General features: G+C 34.6%; 1 protein-coding gene across 11 annotated transcripts in view; it reads left to right on the top strand.

Annotated features, from left to right (window-relative positions):
• SGCZ (sarcoglycan zeta) overlaps nucleotides 1-22,960 on the top strand; it is a 360,204-nt gene that overhangs the window by 256,239 nt on the left and 81,005 nt on the right. For all 11 annotated transcript variants that reach the window (XR_005859307.2, XR_005859308.2, XM_040699469.2 and 8 more), the window contains one exon: nucleotides 8,771-8,872. Coding sequence is in view for 9 of the 11 variants with exons in the window: in XM_040699469.2 (XP_040555403.1) it covers nucleotides 8,771-8,872 (102 nt within the window). In the remaining 2 variants the exon portion in view is untranslated. The remainder of the gene's footprint in view (nucleotides 1-8,770; nucleotides 8,873-22,960) is intronic.

The following is a 22,960-nucleotide window of genomic DNA, read 5'->3' on the forward strand; positions in this document are numbered from 1 at the left end:
TACCTGTCTGGGGAATTACTGAAAGATGTGCTGGGCTATAGGTAGTTCTGTATGTTAGCTCTTTTTGTTTGTTTGTTTGTTTTTGTATGTTCAATCTGTGTTTAAGTATTTCCTGAACAAAGCACAGTCACATTATAGGAAAAAAATAATATTGAAAAGCATATATTCTTTATAACACAAGTGTAAAAAATTGCTAAAGCATGGTGTCACTTTGGGGCCATTTTGGGTCATTTCACCTATATAATACCATAAGCTACCTTGAGATGAATAAAACTCAGGAAAATGTTAAATTGTATCTTAAAACTTTTTAGGTGGCTTACCTAACTATTTTTATCAGATTCTGAAAGTACAGATGAATTTCTTTAGATTCTGCAATCTGAATCAGGGAATATTTTAAATCGAAGACTCTAAGGACAAGAGTCTTAACTTGAAAAGCTTAATTTAAAAGTCATTCCCAGTCTGTCCTGCTGAAGTTGCAAGGATTTTCTGGTAAAATTTAAAGTTCGGTTGGGGTGAATACTCATGGTATTAAGAGTACAGACTTGAGAAGTTATTACCACATCCCCCCGTCCCCCCCCCCAATAAAATGTCTATTATTTATAGAAGATGGATTGTTATTGAGAGCAATTGTTACATTGATGTTGTCTCAAGTCCTACAAGAGACAGGGTGTAAATAGTTTGAGTACAAAAAAGAGGAGTTATTTTTCCAGAAGTTTTGTGGAATCCAGGCTTTCAATTCATTTGCACTGGTAAGGAAGTGCTAGATTCCAAGCATACCATACATCAATAACAGAACAGTATTGGGGGGGGGGCGGAAAGGCAGGTATGCTGAACTAAATATGTGGGGTGATTATTCTCTACTTACAATAGCCATGTTCATGAGTTCATATGCTGTGGTTGTTTTGGCTGTTTTACTTTACGTCTTACGGATGGCAGATTGGGAACAAAAAGAAGCGTAAAAGGTATACAAGAACAGGCAATGAAATGACTATTTAGGCTAAGCAATAATCTGTCAGAATGTTTAAGTAGAAGTAATGTAGTTGAATTACGCCTCTGGAGGATCAAGATATGCGTTAAAGAGTATTTCTAACTATAAATATGGTTTAGACCATGGGTATCCAACCTTCTGGCTTGCCTGGGCTTCCTTGAGTGAAGAGGGATTATCTTGAGCCACATATGAAATGTATCGTGCAGTTAACCTATGTAACTTTTTTTTATTGTTGTTAAAACAACAAAAAAGCAGCAAAAATATAAACTAGTGAAATATTCCTTTTTATGGAACTGGTGGAACAGACTGATTTTAGGGAAGTGTTTGCAATTCTTAGTGAGTTCTCAATGTGCTTATTGGAGATTTTTTGCCATAACTCAAGCTAACAGTGCACTGCGCCCACTCTATGCCATGGTTTCAACATTATTAGCACTCTGGTGTTTGGCTGTTCCTCAGCAATGGGTGTGCACCTGGGGCTGGACCAGGCCACTTGGTGAGGAGAGCTGCCTCCATGACGGTGTGGGGTGGGAGGTGGCCACAGGGTGGGTGGGACCAGGCCGCATGCTGCCTGCAGGTTAGATGTGCCTGGTTTAGAAAGTATGGTAAAATAGTTAAATTACATATGTAATCTGTCTTTAAGAAAAAGAACAAAAGAGTACTAAGCCATTATATCCAGCATAGCTCAGTTATAGCTCGTTTTGCAGTAATGCAAATGGTAGCCTTCTGCAGAACCTGTCAGTTAAACCCACTGCTTAACTCAATATATTATTTACAATATTTGAAAGGGAATAAATGCTGCTAAAAAGGTTTCCAATGCATTTTTAGTCTTTTTTTTCTGTCCCATTTTTTTCCAGTTGCATGATACTCAGTCCAGAAATGTTTTAATGATGTAAGTAGAAATCTCACACAGAACTTGAACAGAGCATGTGCTGGGGATGGGTGAATATTTTATCATATTTTTCTTTCATAGAGAGTAAGGTTGAATTTCTTAGCGAAAAGCTTATTCTCTGCAAGAAACACATCTTTTTTCTTTATGAATCAAAGCATAGAGACTTTCAGAATCTACCTAATTCTGTAGGTTTTCTTTCTCCTATGATTATTAAGTCTCTTTCAAAAGTATTTTTAGGTATACATCAGCATTAGCATATTGTAGAGTTTAGCAGTACGAATGTTGACATTTTGCTTATGTCAGGATCAGTGAAAGGATAAGATGCAAAACCAAAAAATAAATAATAATAAAAAAAAATCAGCATGTCATCCCACTAGTATACAATTTATTTTCATATGTGACTGAACTACAAAGCATCTCCACCCAGGTCATAAGTCATATTTTAATATTTCAAATTGCTGTTAGTTTACCATCAGTCTAATGCTAGCTCAGTGTGAAGACAAGAATACAAGAGTAAAAAGTACTTTGTAGTGATTCCTAGAGAAATGGAGGAGCCTATGCTCTAACATTTTCAGTATAAGCCTTGTACACACAAGTCAAAATGGAAGTGTACAAATGTCAAACTGTTTCATAAATGTAAATATTTTCTACAGATTCATCAACAGAGATGACCACTTTTGTAAATAGCATGTTTGTTTATTGTCATCCAGTGTCAGCATGCTAAACAATCTGTGGTCTTTCATTGTTGTTTTTGAAGTAAAGAAACCACTTATTTAAGAAATAAAATACAAGGATAATGTGTGATAAAATTTTCAGCGTGACTAAATTAGCTTCTTCAAGATGTTGTATTGAAATTACAACCGAGCCTCAAAGGCAGGGAGGCAGACTGAATAGCTGGGTGATTTATGTAGACTAAATAAACACATGCATACACACACATCCAATTTTTTATTATTAGTCTAATTAAAACATTAACAATCATGTCAAAATAGTTAAGTTAAAGTAATATTAACACTCACACAAGAGTATGCAATTACTAAAGCTTCTTCCCAATAATGATAAAATTAAAATGAAAAAAACACCCACTTCTGCAATCTAGACCTTTCTCTGGTATTAGGTTCACCCTTTCTGTGTTCAGTAACAAGTCATCTTAATTCTTCAACAGAAGCAACATGGTTTTAATGGCAGGAGGTTTCTTCCACCTTGCTCTTCAGTCCTGCTTCTGTTAGTTTTACCTGTGCTAATACAATTCGTTATAATTCATTTGGTTTATTTGTATCTGTTTATTTATTTTCCCCATGTTGCTCAATAAGTTACGTGTTATACTCAAGTGACGAAATATTTAGCTCATACTAGAATAGAAACAATTTAAATACGTTTTCCAGAATTAAAGTAAGTTTATAATATGTATCTATTACTTGATCAACTTATTCACTCAGTTTGACTTGATAGATAGAAAGGATAAGAGAGGAGAAAATAAGAAATAAATAATGCTTCTGGATTTACCACATCTCAGCTTCTACTTCCGGATGAGAGACCTTCATCTCTATTTTAGTTTTTCAGCTTGTCTTTCTACTCTTACCTAGTTTCTGGTGTTTTGCAACTCACTGAATTGACTGACTAGAAATGCTTCAAAAGCTCATAATTTTGCTGTTGAATACAGGTAGGAGGGGAAATAAAAAATAATTGCTGTTCCCTGACCCTGTTTTTTTATTTCTCTTCTACCTGCATGAAGTATGGCATCGTAAGGAGCGTACAATATTATCTGAATTTTTGAAGATCCATTGTACAAGGTTGGATTGGGATGGAAGTGGAGTTATGTTAGTCTGATTACACATTAACTGAATTATAGAATTTTGACTTTGGACATGGAAGTTTGCTGGCTACAACTAGAAAACCATTTCATTTCACTGTTGTCTTCATGGGTTTATAGCAGTGCATGGGGACACCAAAAAGCACCAGACCCTTTGTACCTATTTCACCTACTTCAGCTACAGGTGAATATGAATGGGTTAGGAGTTTCAAAGCAGGAGGAGTTCAAAATGAGACATTCCATGTCAGTATTAGATGACAAAACAATTTTGACAGATTATGGCTTTTTAATATTTTTGCCTGTCTTTTAGAAGAGTTCACCTAGTCTTGATATAAATTCTTATAATAAAGAATCTATAAAAGTCTTGATATAGATTCATTCTGGGTTGCTCACTTAACAGTTCTGGGAAAGCTGCACCTTAATCTAAAATACAGTGAAGACAGATAATGTGGAATTCAGTTTTTTCATATGCTACTAAAAGACATGTCAGTGTATGAATGAAAAATAACATAGCTATCCATGACAGAGAACAAAATCAGACTTTGTGTTAAAAACAAACAAACAAAACAAATTAAAAAAAAAAAACCAACAAAAAACGCGGTGCATTTGAAGTGATTGTCTACTCTTGAGAGGTGTATTTTTTGTTAATACAATCCATGTAGGCTTGTGTTTTCAAGCTTACTTTCATAACTGGGTAAACCAGATCGTGCTTTATACCTTTAAAAAGCAATCTAATGGACAACATATATTCAGGATACTCAGTTCCACTTAGACTCCGAAGTGGTCTGTCTTTCTCTCTTTCTATAGCTTTTCTAGTTAAAATGTCTTTGTTACTGCTAGGTTTCCACAGGCTATATTTTTTCCTCGGTCACAGTGTCCCTCAACCATTGTAGCATTTATATAGTCATTTCTTCCCCCCACTCTTCCCTGCTCTTGGATGTCATTTGCACAGTCATAGCTATTAGTTTCAGCAGAGAGATGAAGGGAGATGTCTACATCAATTTTTGCCATTGCAATGTTTTTTTCCTTGATATTTTGCTATCAATTTACTGTTAGTGAAATTCACAGTAACTTTTCCTTACAAACAAGGAAGACTCACTGTATTATCATTGCTGGTCCCTGTCCCTTCCCCTCCCTTTTCTGTTTACAGAGGCCTGTAGCTGGCTATAGTTTTTCCTTTTATTATCCATAACCATGCCCCCAAACCATTTTCCTCCAGATGGAATTTTTATGCAGCTCTCTTTATGAAACCCAGCCCTTTGTGTGTGGGAACACAGTACAGATTATTTGCCTTGTCAACTTCCTCCTAACCTTCTGCATATTTTATCATCGCTATAGCTAATAGTTCATCTTCCCAATCATCCACGTCATCCTATCTGCCACTCTACAGCTTGATTCTGTGCAAGCACTGTTTAGCAACAGCCAAAATACTGATGTGTTGTCAACACTGATGTAATCACAAATCCAAAAGGTATTTCCATACATTCTGCTATGAAGAAAACTAGCTCTATCCAAGCCAGATACGGTATACTGTATTAATATTTATTTGTTGTAAAAAGGTACTTATATACCTCATTCAAGTGTATTTTTGTACTTGAATGAAACCAAATCACAAATGCAAATTATAATTTGAGTATCTATTGCCTGGAAATCATGAAGTAAATTGGGCAGTTTACTTGGATGATTAGCAGAAGGATTGCCTAAACCAAACTATAATTGTAATATCAGAATCATATACATAGGAAGGTGCATGTATGCTTTAAGACAAAATTCTTCTCCAGTTCTGTTTTAAAATTTAATTTTTTTTTGGCTTTTTGGGAGGAGCATCACAGATACACTGATCTTCATATGAATGGGTACATTGAATGGGCTGGGAAGACTGGATTTGTTTCTGATTAATCTTTTCAGTTTTAATGACTTTTTAAGTATGACTATTTTTTTTTCTCTGTATCAGCCTAATTCTAGCTCAATGATACAAATATATATATATATATTCCAATCCTCCTGTAAACTGGATGGGGAATTTTTGATGAATAAAACCTAGTAAGCAGTGATTCTGTGAGGGAGGAGAACCTTGTTAAGCACGTTGTAATACATGTCTAAGTATTTTCCTCATTTTACTGTTGAATCTTATTTAATAACAGGTATTGCATGCTCCAGGAAGTTGCTTTCTGGAAGGCTATTGCATTTGTCAAGCTGCTAAGATCACAGATGCCCTATTCGGTTTATATCTTATTGTGCTATTTCTGGCTCTCAATCCAGAATACCTTGTCTGTCTTTTCATACTGAGTAATTTTACTGAAAATTGAGTACTCCTGTATGTCCAGGGTCTTTCCGCATTCAGACAGTTGTACTTGGGTAGGTGGGTAGCTGAATTTTGGAAAAAATGAAGAATGTGGTCTTAGAAATGTCACTCAGAAAAAGTATATATTGACACTGTAACCTGTGCTTTTAGTTTGTTTGAGACTCTGGCGATTTAAATTTTGTGTGTGCATCAACTTCCTGTTGTTTAAAATAAACAGAGAAAGTATGACAAGCACAAAAAAGAAAAGGACAAATTATTTTTTGTATTTCAGTTCATTTTCTGTAACATTAGAACAGTATCACTCAGTGTAAATCCACCAAAAGTATTTTGGAAATTAATTAAGAATTGTGAAGAACTCTAGAACTTCAGTAATAAACACTTAGGAAAGCTGAAGCCAAGATGGAGACTGAAAGTCCTATTTTCAGAGCAGACTTGTAACAGATTACAGTAAATAGGTAGCAAAGAAAATAGAGAGGTGGTAGGAGAGTAGGATGTAGCCCTCAGCAGGGGATTGGAATTAGGTGCTCTATAAAGTGCTTTCCAACCCAAATCATTCTGTAATTCTAGCTTTCTGTTAAAGGAGTAGTGTGAAAGTTGTGTGAAAAAAGCAGGGATTCAGGAAGGTAAATATTTTGTATAATTATAGATTTTATCATATACCTACAAATAAGATGGATCAAATAGAAGTTTTCTAGGCATTTCCAGTCTTCAGAATCTTTTTTTTCAAGTTCATTGTAAATAGTATTTTATGTCTGGCAGTTGCAGACATTCTGCACAAGCAGATGTAGCAACATATCAGTTATAAAATGTGTTTATACCGAATGCAATAAACCGGTATAGTTCTCGTTTAGTATTTATTCGCTGCCAAATTATAACGTGGTTGTTCTCCTTTCGCAGGTTATTTTATCGTATGATTATTTTATATGCTAGTTCTACAATATACAAAGAAAAATGAAACTGTTGAAATTTAGAGTTAATGGATATTAGTGAAGATTGTACTTGCAAAAGTATTGTATAATTTTCTTATCTCTCTTCTCAAAAATAGACACCACTGCTTTGTATCCCACCCTGTTATATCAGCCATTTGTATGACGTGTAGCCAATTTATATATGAAATGATGATTTTATGGTGATATCATACGTATGTATATTTTTAAAGACCAAGATACAACATAATTACCTTAAGGAACATTATTTGATGATTAAGATGTCAGGAAATGAATACAAATAGCCCTTTTGCCACACAAACACACACAAAGGCAGTTAATGACTTAGAATTATCAAGATTTTCTAAGTGTTAGATAGGCCATTACAGAGTCTGCTGTAGCTCTGCCACAATACTTTAGCAAGTACATTTTGTATTACACTTAACCTTAGTAGTAGTATTTGTTATTCTGTATTTTGTCTGCTTTGGAGTAGTTATATTTATTTTATTGTTCTGGAAGTTTCTGGTTTTGTAGTCAGATATCTAGACTCATACTTTCATACTTGAAATGTGAAGGCATAATTCCAAAAAGTATGTTTTTTACAGATCTATTGTAGTTTGAAAAAATAGTTTGATACTATATTCTTGTTGAGTTTGGGAAATTATTTCAGTTGAATTACATTGTATAAAATGTAATTTTACTTTCCTCTCTTAAATTATTAACATTTTCACGGTCTTACTTCAAATGTAAATAGCAATAGTATCAATCGAATACCTGCCATGTTGGCATTGTTATTTGTTTTAGAAAAGGGACTCATGCTATTGTCTAGACTATCTTTAGGTAAATATAAATGTAGGTACTTGTAGGTGTCCGCTCTCAGCATCAGCTGGGGATGCTGCCATCAGGCTGTGTAGAACTGCTCAGCAAGTCAAGGTTATACAATATGGCCAAAAGCAGTAATACAAGTTCTTGCTTTTCTGCTGCAGTAGACTTAGTATTTGCTTCTATGCATTTAATCAACAATTAGGTAACATTTGCTAATTTTGCACTTAAGAGAATCAAGTTGTATTCCACTGGCTGCACAGCAAAGAATTATCTTCTGTCAAGAATATAGTAACAAGTACAGTCTTGAATTTCAATAAATGTGCAAAATGATCCTGTCTCTAAGTATCAAACTGATTTCATTGCTTTAACTGTAAGAGCACAGCTAAAGCACTGCTGTGCTACTTTAATTTGTATATATTTTGTTGTGCATTGGATCATTTTGTTGGCTTTTTTCATCTACCCTTTTAGAATGTCCCTTTTCTTATTTCTATCCAGATTAAAACGAAACAACAACAAAGCTTTTCATTTTGAAGTCCTTTTTGCTAATAACATGTTCTTATTAAAGATGAGAAACTGCTAATTAAAAAAAAAAACCTGTGTTTTCTTCAGTGGATAATTGTATTTGTCTATATTTAACTCAGAACTATTTATTGGCTGGACATTCCAAGTATCTTCAGACCTACTTCAGTTGGCCAGCACCACAAAACTTACTATGCTTTGGCTACTATCCATGACAGAACATTCATTTTCATGAAAAATATACTACTGTTTCATTGTTTGACAATAACACAAAACTGAGACTTTTTTTTTGTTCCCGTTTTTCCTCTTTCAAAAATCCGTCTGTCCTTCCTGTTACTATATAGCTATTAAAGTTTACTCTTCACTATTTTGTGGGACTTTTGACTTCACCATTTGTATCCTAGCACTCATTACTTTTAGATGTTATGCCAGATACTGTTCTTTTTACCTTGTTCTGGATAATGTTATTTCATAAGGTGAAATATATATATGTTGTTGATTGTAGGATGGAATGGGAAATTTGAGAGTCACTAAAAAAGGAATACGACTTGAAGGAATATCTGAATTTCTCCTTCCACTATACGTGAAAGAAATCAATTCCCGAAAGGTAGGTGGTTTATATCTTTTTTTCCATTAATTTACAGCGAATATAAATGAATCTCTTCAGCCTCAAACTACAAAGTTTAATTCTTACATCTCCTAAATTAGCAATCAGTAGAGGTTTGTTTTGAGAATACCTTAACACTGAGATCTTCCTTCATGTCATTTTTTTTTTTCCTGAAACTTTGCTTGCCTCTTAAAAGAAATGCCTCATTCTTAAAAACAAGACTTGAAGCCTCTCTATTTCATACTTGAAATTTTGTTGGCATTGAGAATGGAGCATTTGAACTCTTCATCAGTTGTTAAGTCTAGAAGTACAAGATGGATTATGTGTGTAAAATGTATTGAAATTGTCAGGGGTTTTATGTATGCCGAAGTTCTTTGTTTTTGTTGTTGTTGTTTAGTTTTTTTTGGTCCTTACTGGGTATAAACAGTCTTGTTGAACTGTATATATTACAATATTACAATAGTTTTCTATCATCAATATGCAAAGAATTGTAGTATGCATAGAGCTACAGCTGGCAAGAATGAATTTATATTTCCTCTAAATGCCGTTATGGAAAATTCTTTAGAGTCTGTTAAAATCTATCTTTTGTCTGTATAAGGAATTTCTCAAGTACGTTTATAAATGAGATCATGCCAGCTTCCCATTTCTCTTAATTAGTTTACTCTTGTGTTAATGTATGAGATGAATGGCAAGTTCATTGGTCCTTTCTTTTTTTTCTGTAAAACTACCATATTTCAATATTTGACAGGGAAACAATATTATTCTTGGTAATGAAAAACTATTTAATAATGAAATTAATAATCTCATCCCCAACAATTATGAATTTTTATTACTTTAAGAAACATATATCTTTGATTTTTCAATTCACCGTACATCCAGTTTGTTACAAAACCTTGCTCATAATGTTTCTTTTATAATAGTTGCTTAAAATATTAATTACTAGCTAAGATTAAAAAATATGTAAGTAATGAGTTGTTTCTGAATACATGTAAATATCATAGCTTTGATATTGGTTAAAATGTTTGAATTTAAAAAACAAACAAACAAAAACACCTACCAAAGCACAGCGACCTAGAAAACTCTCAATACATAGTTAAATAAATGACTGTTTAAGCATTGATCAGTAAAACCAGATTCTGCCTTCCAAAATCGGAAATGCATCTACAAAGGGGAACACTGGCCATGTTTTTTTTCTAGACCATCTTGCCATGAAAAGGTATGGATGCCTATTAAGTAATTTGTATTATGTCCTACTATTTCCTTGACAATTTTGTAATTTTAGAATTCTTTAAATTAGTTGGAATATTTTGTCTTTTATCTATTTGTAAATGAACAAAATGGTGTAGAGTACTAAACTGTTAGATCTTCATACCAAATACAACAAATCCTTTTAAAATCATACCTAAAGCATGAGCCTGCTTAATATGAATAGTCCAATATGTAGACTTGATGAAATCTGTGTAAAATTCTCAGACTACATAGCTTATACCCTCACTCTTCAGGGAGCACACTGTTTTTGTAGAGGTTGCAGAACATTATTCATGGTTTTTCTTTATTCCTTGTTAATTTCTACAAGTGATTCGTGTGTGTTCCATGTTCAGTAAATGTTCACAAGAGTTATGATTTTAAATATTTTCTTTTGCAGGGCTTAATTTTGCTGAACATTTGTTCTATTGAAGTAAATATGGAAGCTTCTATTCAAGTGAGAGTAGTGAGGGCTTTGACTATAGTACTGATGTTTGACTATATGTACTGATATCTGTCCCTCAACTTTAATTCATTCATTATCTAGCAAAAAAATAAAAATAAAAAAAAAAAGCAGATTTTGTTGTCGCCTTGCAGAGTCCATCCTAGCACTTTGCCACATTGCTCAGTAGTTATTTCACTGAAGTTTCAGTACCTTCTGGTGTATGAAAATCTGACTGATATGAGGAAATTACGAAAACAACCTTGGAGCTATGTTAAACATTAGGGTGGGGGATTGTGGTATCTCTGCTTGGAGTATCCCCAGGTGCGTGTCTTCTGCGTGTGTTATTAGCAATTTTGTCACTTACAGGATTGAAGTTGGTGCTGTAGAAATCTGTGTGAGCCATGTTTCTGAAGTCTCCTTGCTACTAGTTACTCCTGAAGTAGAGACACATTTAGTAAAGTGGGCTCTGGATAGCTGATGTTAGTGCTCTTATTTGGGTGATAAAGGGGGAATGCTCCTCCTTTTTCTATAGAAGCAGTATCTGAAGTTTGATGCATACCAGAGTTAAAATGTTCAGTGGAATCCAAAACACATCTGAAACTGCCAGATTAGTTCTTTTACATGTACACGCTGCTTATTTTTTGAAGGGAAATTTCACTCTTTAAGTACATTTACCCATTTCCAGTTAAAAGAACAGAGACAGTGACGTGATATCACCCAATTAACCCCTGATACAAACTAATGAATTCAGTAATGTTATTGTGGAACACCTGTATTTCTCTGCACTAGTGGTGTGATTTGTAGACTGACTCCTGGGAGCTCTCTGCAGGACTGTCAGTACTGCAGGTCAGGGCTTCATAGCTTTTCCACAGGCACAACAAGGCAGAGTGAAGTGGGAAGACGGATGATATTATCAGCAGAATGCAGCAACTGGTGCTGACTAAGAAAGGTTTTATGATTATATGGGAACTACCTGTTAGCTAGGTTTGGAGCTGATAAAACATGTTCATGCAGAATAACTAGTTTAAGTCCTTCAATCCTATCACTATCGAGGTGTATAGATATTCTGGAAGCCTCAGTTAAGAGGCTTTTTTGTATTATCAAAAAGTCACAAAGACACCTAAGAGTCTGCCATCTTTATTGCTAAGTGCAAAGTTCAGTGCTTGTTTCTGCAGTTACAGATGACATACCTCTCTGATTAAATCTGTAATGGTCCACGGTTCATTTTTCTAATATCTACTCTTCAGCCTTGCCCTTGGGATCACTCACCTGTCACTGAAGATAAAGCCATTAGTATGGCATAAATAAAAGGGCTCCTTAAGTCATTTGGCTCTCAACATGATGTAGTTCCAGTGTACTGGAAGCTCAGTGTCAGTTTATTGGCTATGAACAAGATATAAAGGTTTCTTAATGAGAAGATTTGCCAAGGGACAAGTCACCCGTATTTGTTGGTGGTCTCTGTAGGGACTGCCATTCTGAAATTGAGTTGGCTGTACTTGTTGTTCACTGACAGCTGATAGGCCATCATGATTCATGATTTTGCCCTTGATTTGCTATACTTCACTGAAACTTGTCTGGGGGTCATCCAATTGTGCAAGTCTATCTTTTGAACACATCATTTTTTCATGTCAGCCTGGACTCCACTTATTATTACTGTGATTTGTTGTTCATCCAAGGAAGATGTCTGGTTGTATACTGAAAATTCTGACTTAATATTATTGAAGATCTCTATTTTGGTTGATTACAACTCATGAATAAAGTCATGAGTGGCTATATCCACTCAATTTTATATGAGCCTGAGGAACTGAATTTGATTTGGGAACGCTACTTCAGAAAGATGTGGGAAGTTAATTAAGTAGAAACTGTTTTTCTGTTTTCTGTTGTTGTTTTGGTATCAACTGCATCTTCAATTTTAAAATAGTTTCTTGATGTCTGTGTTCCACCGGGGCAAATTTAACTGAAACTATATAATATTTCTTTTTTGTGATCATCATATCCTGTATGTGATTCTAATACTCATTGAAAGTGAGTTTACTTTGAACTGTTTTAGCTGTGTGAATTATCTGAGAAATTACATTATTGTGGTTTCTGTTTCTTTTTCCCTGAACAACTTTAAAATTGTCATTGGAATTCACAGAGGCTAAGCAAACCCTTAAAAATCATGCATATTTAAAATTAAGAATGATTTCTATTAATTTTTCCATACAATATATGATACAAACCAGGAATGAGAAATGGTTTGAAAAGGAGAGAAATTTACATCTTCTTTATCTTATCCCTTTTGGCAGAAATTTATGCATATGCCCGTAGGGAAAGCAATATTTATCCTTCCCATTTTATTTTAGAAACTAAAGCTATCCTCTATGTTTTGCTACTCCACAGAAACCCTAGAACTATGAATGCACAGTTCATTAAAAAAAAAAAAAAAAGTGTGGAAAAAGTACAGGAATAGGAGATGTTAAGGGGAAAATATCCTTGTACGCCATTAAGTATAAGCAAAGTACATATTTTATCTTTTCCCAAATACTGCCAGTCTATTAGCCATGATATAGCCATGATATAGGGACTACTGAGATAATTTGAAATATTTTTTTTCAAGTCAGGTTGTGCTCTTGCTTGCAGGCCTTTAGAAAGCAAAGACACATTTTGCCAAAAACAATTGTAAACAGCCTGCTTTTTAGCTTAGTAGGAGATCTACATTGTATCCAAAGACTCCATGTATTGACAGCAATGAATGTGTGTGTGAGAAAATTCTGCTGGGAGCTGTCAGCATGGATTTACGAAATAGAAATCAGACCTGACCAACCTGACAGTCTTCTATAAGGTGAGGAGTGTGGTGGATGAGAGCTACTACTATTGATTATCATGTCTTTAGCATGACTTTTGACCCTATCTCCTGCCACATTATATGGAATGTACTCGAATGAAGCACATGTTAAATAAGAGGAGAATGAGGTAGACTGAAAACAGGCTGAATTGCTGGCTTAAAATTTTATGCTTGGTGGTCCAGCTGGTGGCCAGTCACTTATGGCGTACTTCTGGGTCTAATATTGAGGCCCATAGTGTTTAGTTTCTTCATAAATGGACCTGTGGGCTGCAACCTCACAAGTTTGCACGTGATTCAAGACTGGGTGGAATTTATAAATAACTTGAAGAAGCGAAAGAGCACCTGAGAAATAATGAAAACATTACAGTTTTAACTGTTCAGGGTTGTAGTTATTCCCAACTAACTGATAACAAAACCCTTTTCTTGTTTCAAATCAGATCACTCTTAGAATTGTGGGGGTTAACAATCAAAGAAGAACTTGAAACTTCTCAAGCTTCTCAAGGCATTTCTTTTATTCATTCAGAAACAGAAATTGTCTCAAATATAGAACACATTATTTCAAGAGATGTAAGCCTACTTACCAAAGTTATTTTATCTGGTAGATATAGATAAATTTCATATTTTGAAATGAAACAGAACTATTAAAGTATTTTTTTTTTCAGTTTTGTTTTAGGGAGTGCAACTGCAACATTTTAGGAATGTGCAACTGCAACAGTACTTTTAATGAGGTATCAAATAAAGATAAGGTAGAAAAGGTAAACCAGTATAAGAAGTTCTACAGGCTTCTTATGGAATTAGTAATAAAGAATTACTAAAATATTTGCAATTGCAGCAACGAATGTGTTTTAGTTATCATTTTCTTTTTTCATAATGTTAGGCATTGCAAAATGTATCAGTAACATTCTTTTCTTACAGATCTTCAGTATGTTGTTCATTTAGTCAATTGTTTAAAAAAATACTGACAGTAATTTTTGTTTATAGATGTAAAATACATAAGTTCTACTTTTCATCATCTTATGTGCTATGTGGTAGAATTTTTGGTACTATTGTTACTCCAAAGAAGTTTTGAATTTATTATTTAAGGAAAATAAATGGAAGCACTGTTTATTTCTGAACAAGGACAGTGTTTGGACCCTGTTCTACTGCTGTGAAGCCAACAGTGATAACAAATAATACTAAGATTAGTGGAAAGCATTACTGACTTGAAGAGCATCTTCATGAAAATAATTGCACAATGCAAAACATTTTAAGTCTTCATTAGAAAGTGTATGCTTTCGAAGTATGAGCATGCTGTTATCTGTATTGTTTTAAAGTTCAACTGTAGCAGCAATGTGCAGTCTAGACCACTGACACATCAAATGTTTCTCTAATAAATTAGACTTTAAAGACTCAACATAGAGAATCTGCTTTATTTGATAAAGTTTAAAATTAAGCATCAAGAAAAGTTTAAGTTGGCAATTAGATCTACATTTTCTAAGGACAAATCTTTAAGCTATAGAAAAAATCTCAAACTAGAAAAGAAAACTAGTGCACTGCTGTTTGATGTATCATTTGTGTCTTAAAGACACTAAGGGTAATTAGTTTAGAAATTCAGTAGGAAGTGAATACTGGAAAACACTGGGAAGAACATCAGACTACAGATGATATAATTCATCAGTGAGATTGGGGTAAAGAAAACTTGCAAGGAAAGAAAAGTCTTAAAACAGAAGTAGTGAACAAGTTAACATCTTGTACTGGAATTGGTAATTACAATTTCAGCATTATGATTGTACAGGACACATCTGGGGATTTACAGTAAAGCTGGCTCTTGGGCTTTAGCCAGAGACTCATTTGTACCCTCAGTTGAATTCAAATCAGTTGTTCTGCTAAGAATGTAACTACATTTCACAAGGTTTGTTAATTTATGGCGGCAGTCTGTCATGCACAGTTCTGCCAACATCCACTACGGTACGTGCTCTTGCAGAAGTCTTTGCAAGTATAAATGGTAATTGCAGTAGCATGGTTGTAGGCTGGTAATGGTCATATGGTTTTTGGTCTGGAGCCTAGCTAATTTTCATTAGTAACAGTGAAATATCTGTTGATACTGGACTTGGCACTTCAATAGTGATCTAAATGAAAAGTGTCATAATGATATTTAGTAGAAAGGAAAACTGAATTCTACGCTAAGAGTATAGAATGACTATAAATGTTTTTATTATTTCTCTTACTAGAATTAGGATATAAATAAAAGATGTCTTAAAAGGATTATTGCTGTGTTTCTCTGTAGGTATGTCACAGATCAAAATCTTCCTTTAAATCTGTGGTGTTTCTTTTTTAGTAAAGTGTGCATTGAAAAACATTAGCTTGAAATACTTAACAAGTTTTCACACACACACAGAAATTTGATATGAATACCTAAACTATTTTCAGTGAAATATGCAAAAGGCCACGTTCATACTCTCCCAAGATATGCTTTGTACCTTATTCTTAGGACTTTAAGCTATTTATCAGCTACTCTTCATACTGCTAGAAGAGCATTAAGAACTCTTCTCGGCTACAAATAGAATCAGCACCAGTACTTATGTATTTCTGTACATTTCTAAGGTTGCAGCTGTTGATTAGTCTGGACTTTTAACTGGATTTCTGCAGTTTGGTGTCATTTCCGATCCACATATTGGAGGTGACATCTGGTGAGCATGGCGTAGGTGCTTTGTGTGAGTTCAGTAGCCTGAAAGAATAACTACTTCTGTGTAGGAAATTTTGTCACATGCGTATATTACAGGGAAGATAACAGGCATAAATCTCTTTTTCACTTTGAGTTTAGTACTCAGATGTAAATATTTGTGTACAACTGTATTAATTGGTATCTTTGCTCAGTGTACAATTAGGGACTGTTTATTTCACCCCCGTCCCTATTTTTTAGTGGAGTGAGAACCATGAGGGCACAAATCATCTCCTTATCTCCTATGTATCTCAGTTTCTACATAGGACCCATCTGAGGATATATAGAGAACGTCTATCTGGTATGCGTGACATTCGGGTCAGGATCACAAGTTGTACTGCATAATTCAGAAGGAATTGCAGATGCATCCAGCATAATATACCCTTGCTTTAAAATTCCTCCAAATGAATAAACCAAGTGCAAACTTGGAGCAAACACAGGAATCAAAGCAAATAAACATAAACCAAAATTTAATTGTGGGTGATTCCCAGCTGGAATCTAACGCTTTTCAGCTCTAGCCTGATAAGATTTTCCTACCCAGACAAAAGTGTCCAAAGCCCTTCAGAAATGGAGACATCCTAGGGCAGGGATTTGCTTAGAGTCAATTAAGCTGAGATTACCAATTTCTTCTATGTGGTTTTCTGTGTGAAGAGATGAGAGAGATTTAATTGCACACGGCTCAAATTTCAACTCATACAAAACATTTGCTGTCATATCAGTAATTGGTGAAAACAGGCTACACCTAGATCAAATAATTGAATATACTAAGCATGTGAATACTTCCCATTTTATATGACCTTATATGAAGGTCAGTAAACACTTCAACTCTTAGTATGATATTCTGCATATTTTTTATTTTATATTTTCTATAGTGTTTTAATATGTAATATAATATTTTATTTTTTTATTTTAATAGATTAAGTTAAAATTTGCTTTTGAATATAAATTCCTGTGAATTGCTTTTTTTCCCTGTAGGTGGACAGACATAGAACCTCAGAATTTAATCATCATGTTACAATCATTTTCAAATGTGATTCTAGCTGTTTAAAGCAAAACGTCTTATAATCCATTTCATCCCATCTAGGCATTTCAGTTTTCATCAAGAGTGTACTTGTCAAGAACATTTACTGGTTCTCTTCTATTACTCTCCTTTGGTATGCATTATGGCATGGTCTTGGCACATGTAAACCAGATTATTTTTCTGTAAAACTTAACTGGAATATGCTGACATTATCAACATAGAGAAAACAAAACAAAAGCAAAACAAACGACAACAAAAACACTAGAAAAACACTAGGTACTTCAACATCTAAAGATTCATTCTAGAATTCTATTATAATTGCATTGTTAATGTAGGTACAACCAATTTCTTTCTTCCACTAATCAAACTGTCACCGTAGGTTTAAGCAGAAGTTTTAATTAATGTGTGCAGCTGTGATCTAGGTTTTTTACTCTCTCACAGACCCTTTGGATATGTTTTTGTGATTACGAAAACAAGTAAGAGCGATAGAGAAATCTTTAAAGACTGAAGTTTCCAAGCAAGAAATATTAATGAAAAGTTATTTATAGTGAGAATGAAAAAGAAACCTTTTTCAGTTTTCACTTCTAAAACTTCATTAGTTTCTGAAAGCTCTTAATTATTTTGATATTTAAGTATCTGTTCTTTTTGCTTGTAAATCTATTGTGCTTGTCTGTACAAATAGGAAACTATTTTGAAAAAGGTTTAATCGGCAAAGAATCTGCATAGAATTAGTATTCACTTATTTGTTTTTATATGCTTCTTCACGAACTTCTACAGAAATACCTTTCCTTTTTTTGTTCAGTGTTTTCTTTCTAAAGAATTTCAACCTTTGTTTTTTTTTTTCATTCTGTATTTTACTTTTATTTTGTTTTATTTAGCCCTTGTAGGACATTTAAGTGTCTAGTGTGTGTTTAAGAGAAATATTTTAGAGATTATTCTATAATTCAGTGTTGACTCAGCTAGCGAAAATAAGTGATTTTTCAGCTACATTCATGGTTGGCATAGCCTCACCTCGAACACTGCGTGTAGTTCTGAGCTCCGCAATATATAAAGTAAGGTACTTGAGGGCATCAAATCTGGTAACAGAGCTGCAAAGCATGTCCTGAGTGAGAAGATGAGGATATTTGAGCTGTCCAGTCTGGAGAAGAGGAGGCTGAATGAAGGCTTCACTGCTTTCTGTAACTTCCTGAGGAGGGGGAGTAGAGGGAGGTGCTGGACTCTGCTCCAGAAACCAATGGCAGTATGGGAATGGCACAAAATTGCATGCCGGATGGGTCAGTCTGGACATTATGAAAAATTTCTGTATTGTGAGTGTACAATCTCCTAGAGAAGTAGTTGATGTCCCAAAGCTGTCAGTATTCAAGAGAGCTGGAGCAACGTCCTCAGTAATATGCTGTAACTTATGGTTACTTCTGAAGTGGTCAGGCAATTGGACTAGATGATCTTCACAGGTCCCTATACCATTTCATTCATATATTAACAGAATATGCAGGGAAAATTTTATTTCCACTGTATTCATGAGGATAACTTTTTTGCTTTTGTTGTGAATACAGTTGTCTTCTTGGTTACCTTAAGTATTTTGTGAGCTAATTATTTACTCTGCAGCTCATCATAAACAGTAGACCTTAGAAAGTAGACTTTACTTCCTACTCTGCCTTTTAACTAAGCTCCATTCAGTGTCTTAAAAGAATCTTTGTTAATTAAATGTTTTACTAATTTGCTTTTATACTGAATACATAGAATTTCCAGCCTAAACAATGTGTTACTTTGTACTAAATTGTCAATAAAATTGGCTTAATAATCATAAATCATGATTGAACAAAGCTGGGAAATTGAACAAGTATCTGCATAGCCTTTTGAATGTTTTTTCTTCCAATCTAAGGCATGAATAAAGGGTAAGGTTGCTAAGACTCTTTGCGAGTAAACAAATTCATCTTAGTTAGACAGAGGTAAGCCTTTAAAGATAAAAGATTTCTCAGTGGTATTTCATACCACTTTTGAGACAAGGGGGTACTGTTTCTAGGATTTATGTGAGTGCTTAGAATTTACATCTTTATTCTTTTATTTATTTATTGTACTGCAATGGGTACAAAGCCTGAGAGAAGTAGTACAGGGATTATTCTTTATTTCTGAAGGTCAGTAGGTTTTTTGTTTGTTTGTTTTTTCAGGATTTCAGACAAGATGACCTCTGTGTATCAATTTATTTTCTGTAAAACAGCGATAACAGCACTCTTCCATTTAGGAAGGTTGTAAGGCTAGATACTTTAAAAGATTTTGTGAGCTGTTAGATTGTTAGGTGATGTGAGCGAATGATAACATTCAGGTCCTAGTGGTATGAGTGCAATGTAAAGAAATACTGAATTACTATGAACTATTTTATATTAAGCATACTGAGATTACCATTAATGTTCTGTGCCCTCAGTTGCTATTACTACTATTACTTTGGTTCTTTCTAGAAGGTGAAGTTTACAAATATCTTAAGCTAATCGTTCTCCTTTAAATTTTTTTCTATTTGTTTTGATACTGGTGAGACATAAATTTCTTGTGAGCTGTGATGCTTATTTTTTCTAATCAAAAGCTATAAAGGGTAGTTCTTAGCCTTATTTTATTGTGTTACTAAAACAGATTTGCTAATGAGGCTACCCATACAGTTTCCCTATTAAAAACAAAAACAAACAAACAAAAAAAAAAAAAGAAAAAGAAAACAAAAAAACAACAACTGATAATGATTTGGGTCCTGATTGGGAAAGAAGGATAAACAGTTTTGTTATAAATTGTTTCTAGCAAATGTCTTCATCTTTTGAGAGCACTAACACTAGCAATAGAGCAAATGAAAGTAAACAGCAGCAACACTGTCAAGGTAAGATAGAAAAATAGGAAGATAGCATCCATCCCGCTTGTCTGCAATGTATCCTTCCACAACAGTGGAATGTCTGTGTATGCATGTACTAGAGTGTAAGTAGATACAAGCATATATGAAACAAAAACACAAGTATAGATTAGTTTTTTTATATTTGTGTGACTTCTGTGGTTCAGGTTTGGCAAATAAGTGATTGCTTCAGAGAAATTTGTAAAGATAAGTTTTTCAAAAAGAGTACATCTGATCAACTGAGATATTTAATTATGTTAGAAACAGGGATTCTTTTTCATTAAAAAATAAGTATTTGTGCCTAGTATTCCATCTCCTTCAACTGCCACAGTACCGTGTGATTCTCTCTCAAACTTTAGATATTTCTTACTCCTCCTCTCATCCAATGTAAATTATCAAAAGCTCCTACCTTTACAAAATTACAGGAAATTCTAGTCACGGTGCTTTAGTAATTTCCTCTCTGACTATTCCATTAGGACAAACCCTGAGCTTTCTAAAACCTGAATGTCATTAATTGAATTGAAATAGCCCAAGAAATGCACCAAATTTTAAATATTTGTATTTTAGAAAAAGTGTACCAAATCTGAGCTATATCAGTAGTGATATGAATTTATTGAAAATATTGCCAAGTAGAGACATGACCATTTTCTATACCAAATATATGAAATAACTTAGAACTTAATTATTAAAGAATCTTTTGCATCATCTATGTTTTTCAGCTTTGAATGATAAATAGCATATTATTAAGAATCATAGAATCACTAAGGTTGGAAAAGACGCACAGGGTCATCCAGTCCAACCCATCACCAATGGTTCTCACTAAACCATGTCCCTCCACACAACATCTAAATGTTCCTTGAACACCTCCAGCCTTGGTGACTCCACCACCTCTCTGGGCAGCCCATTCCAGTGCCAGACCACCCCTTCAGAGAAGTAGTATTTCCTAACGTCCAGTCTGAACCTTCCCTGGTGCAGCTTGAAGCCATTCCCTCTAGTCCTATCACTAATCAAATGAGGGAAAAGGCCGACCCCCAGCTCACTACAACCTCCCTTCAGGTAGCTATAGAGAGCAATAAGGTCTCCCGTGAGCCTCCTCTTCTCTAGACTGAACAATCCCAGCTCCTTCAGCCGCTCCTCATAAGGCAGTGCTCCAGACCCCTCACCAGCTTTGTTGCCCTTCTCTGGACATGCTCCAGGGCCTCGATGTCTTTCTTACAGCAAGGGGCCCATAACTGGACACAGTACTCGAGCTACGGCCTCACCAGCGCTGAGTACAGGGGGACAATTACTTCCCTGTTCCTGCTGGCCACACTATTTCTGATACAAGCCAGGATGCCATCTGCCTTCTTGGCCACCTGGGCATATTGCTGGCTCATGTTCAGTCTAACATCAAGAGAAGACTTATTCTTGATAGCATTCATGGATTAGGGGTTGGTTGTCTTGTTGCTTAGTTGTGGTTTTGCTTTTTTGCAAGAAGTAGAACATACCTCCAACATTCTTTTTCAGGAGACTTGTTAACTCATAGTTTCTCATTGATTTTAAAATAAGGAGACCTTTGCAGAGAAAGCAAGAAATAATGGATCAGTATTAGATTTTGGTCAAAATACAGCTTTTGTTAAGAAATTAATTTTTGAGGCCATGTGATTTAACCTAGCAAGCAGCTAAGCAGCAAACAGTCTTTCACTCACCTCCTTCCTTCCAGTGGGAAGAGAACTGAAGAAAAAAAATTCAACTCATGAGTTGAGAGAAAAGCTAAGAAAAGTAGAGAAAAAATGATAATAGTAATGATAATAATTATATATACATAATTTTAGTGACTATATATATGGGTGCTGCTGTGAAAGTAATGCCTCCTATTTTATTATGTTGGCCTGTGACATTTTAAGTCATCTAGTCCGACTCCCATGCAATGAAAGGGTACATGCACAGCTAAATCAGGTTGCCCAGTGCTTGATCCAGCCTTGCCTTGAAAGTCTCCAGGGGCAGGACATCCACCACATCTCTAGGCAACTTGTTCCAGTGCCTCACCACCCTCACTGTAAAAGACTTCTTCCTTGTATACAACTTAAATCTATCTTTTTAAGCTTGAAGCCATTTCCCCTTTTTCTATCTCCACAAGACCCTGCTAAGGAGTCTGTCCCCTTCCTTCCTGTAGCTTGAATTTTCAGACATAGTGTCAGCTGGAAGATATCAAATCTATATTAATTGTCTTAATATTGACTGGCAATGCCCTTGAGCACAGCAAATACCATTGTAGTTAATTCTAGTAACTAGATCAGCTATTCTACTTTTTTTTTCTTTCTTTCTTTTTTTTCTTTTTCTGGAAATGTTAAACACAGAAGTCTTGAGAGTGAGCTATGGGAGGATGCATGATGTTTAATTATTATGCTTCTTCAGTCCTCCCAGTTTCTGCCAGTTAATGCCTGATTCAGAACTCACAATATGAAAATTTAAGATAGCTTGTGTTTGTTGTTGTTGTTGTTGAGTTTTTGTTTGTTTGTTTTTAACTGCATTATCTATTGTAGCAGTAGATGCTCTGTTTCTTTGTGATAATCTCTAATCTTCTCTTAAACTATGTGGATTTCTGTGTACACATACTGATTCTCTCAAATCAGTGATTTGTTAAATAAAAAAATAAATAAATTTGTTAACATTATGCTTTATAAGTTATTTCTTGTTAATTTCTTGGCACAGAAGGGGAATAGAATCTGTAACTTTCAATATATTGTACATTACAGTCTTGATTCTGTTTTCAGTTAAATCAACTAAGTTCTGAATGGTCTGTCTGAATTTAGAGAACTCAAAAGAAGGTACATACAAATTACTGGTTTAATCTTTACATGTTTTTAGTTAATACTCTTATTTTAAAATCTTTAAAATAGTATTCCTGCGTAAGCCAGTGTTTTTATCAGAGTTTCCACACAATGCTGCTAGTAAGGTATCAACTCCAAAGCCTGCAGACAACAATACATTTAAATTT

Source organism: Gallus gallus, chromosome 4, assembly GCF_016699485.2.
Source record: "Gallus gallus isolate bGalGal1 chromosome 4, bGalGal1.mat.broiler.GRCg7b, whole genome shotgun sequence".
NCBI classification, from domain to species: Eukaryota; Metazoa; Chordata; class Aves; order Galliformes; family Phasianidae; genus Gallus; species Gallus gallus.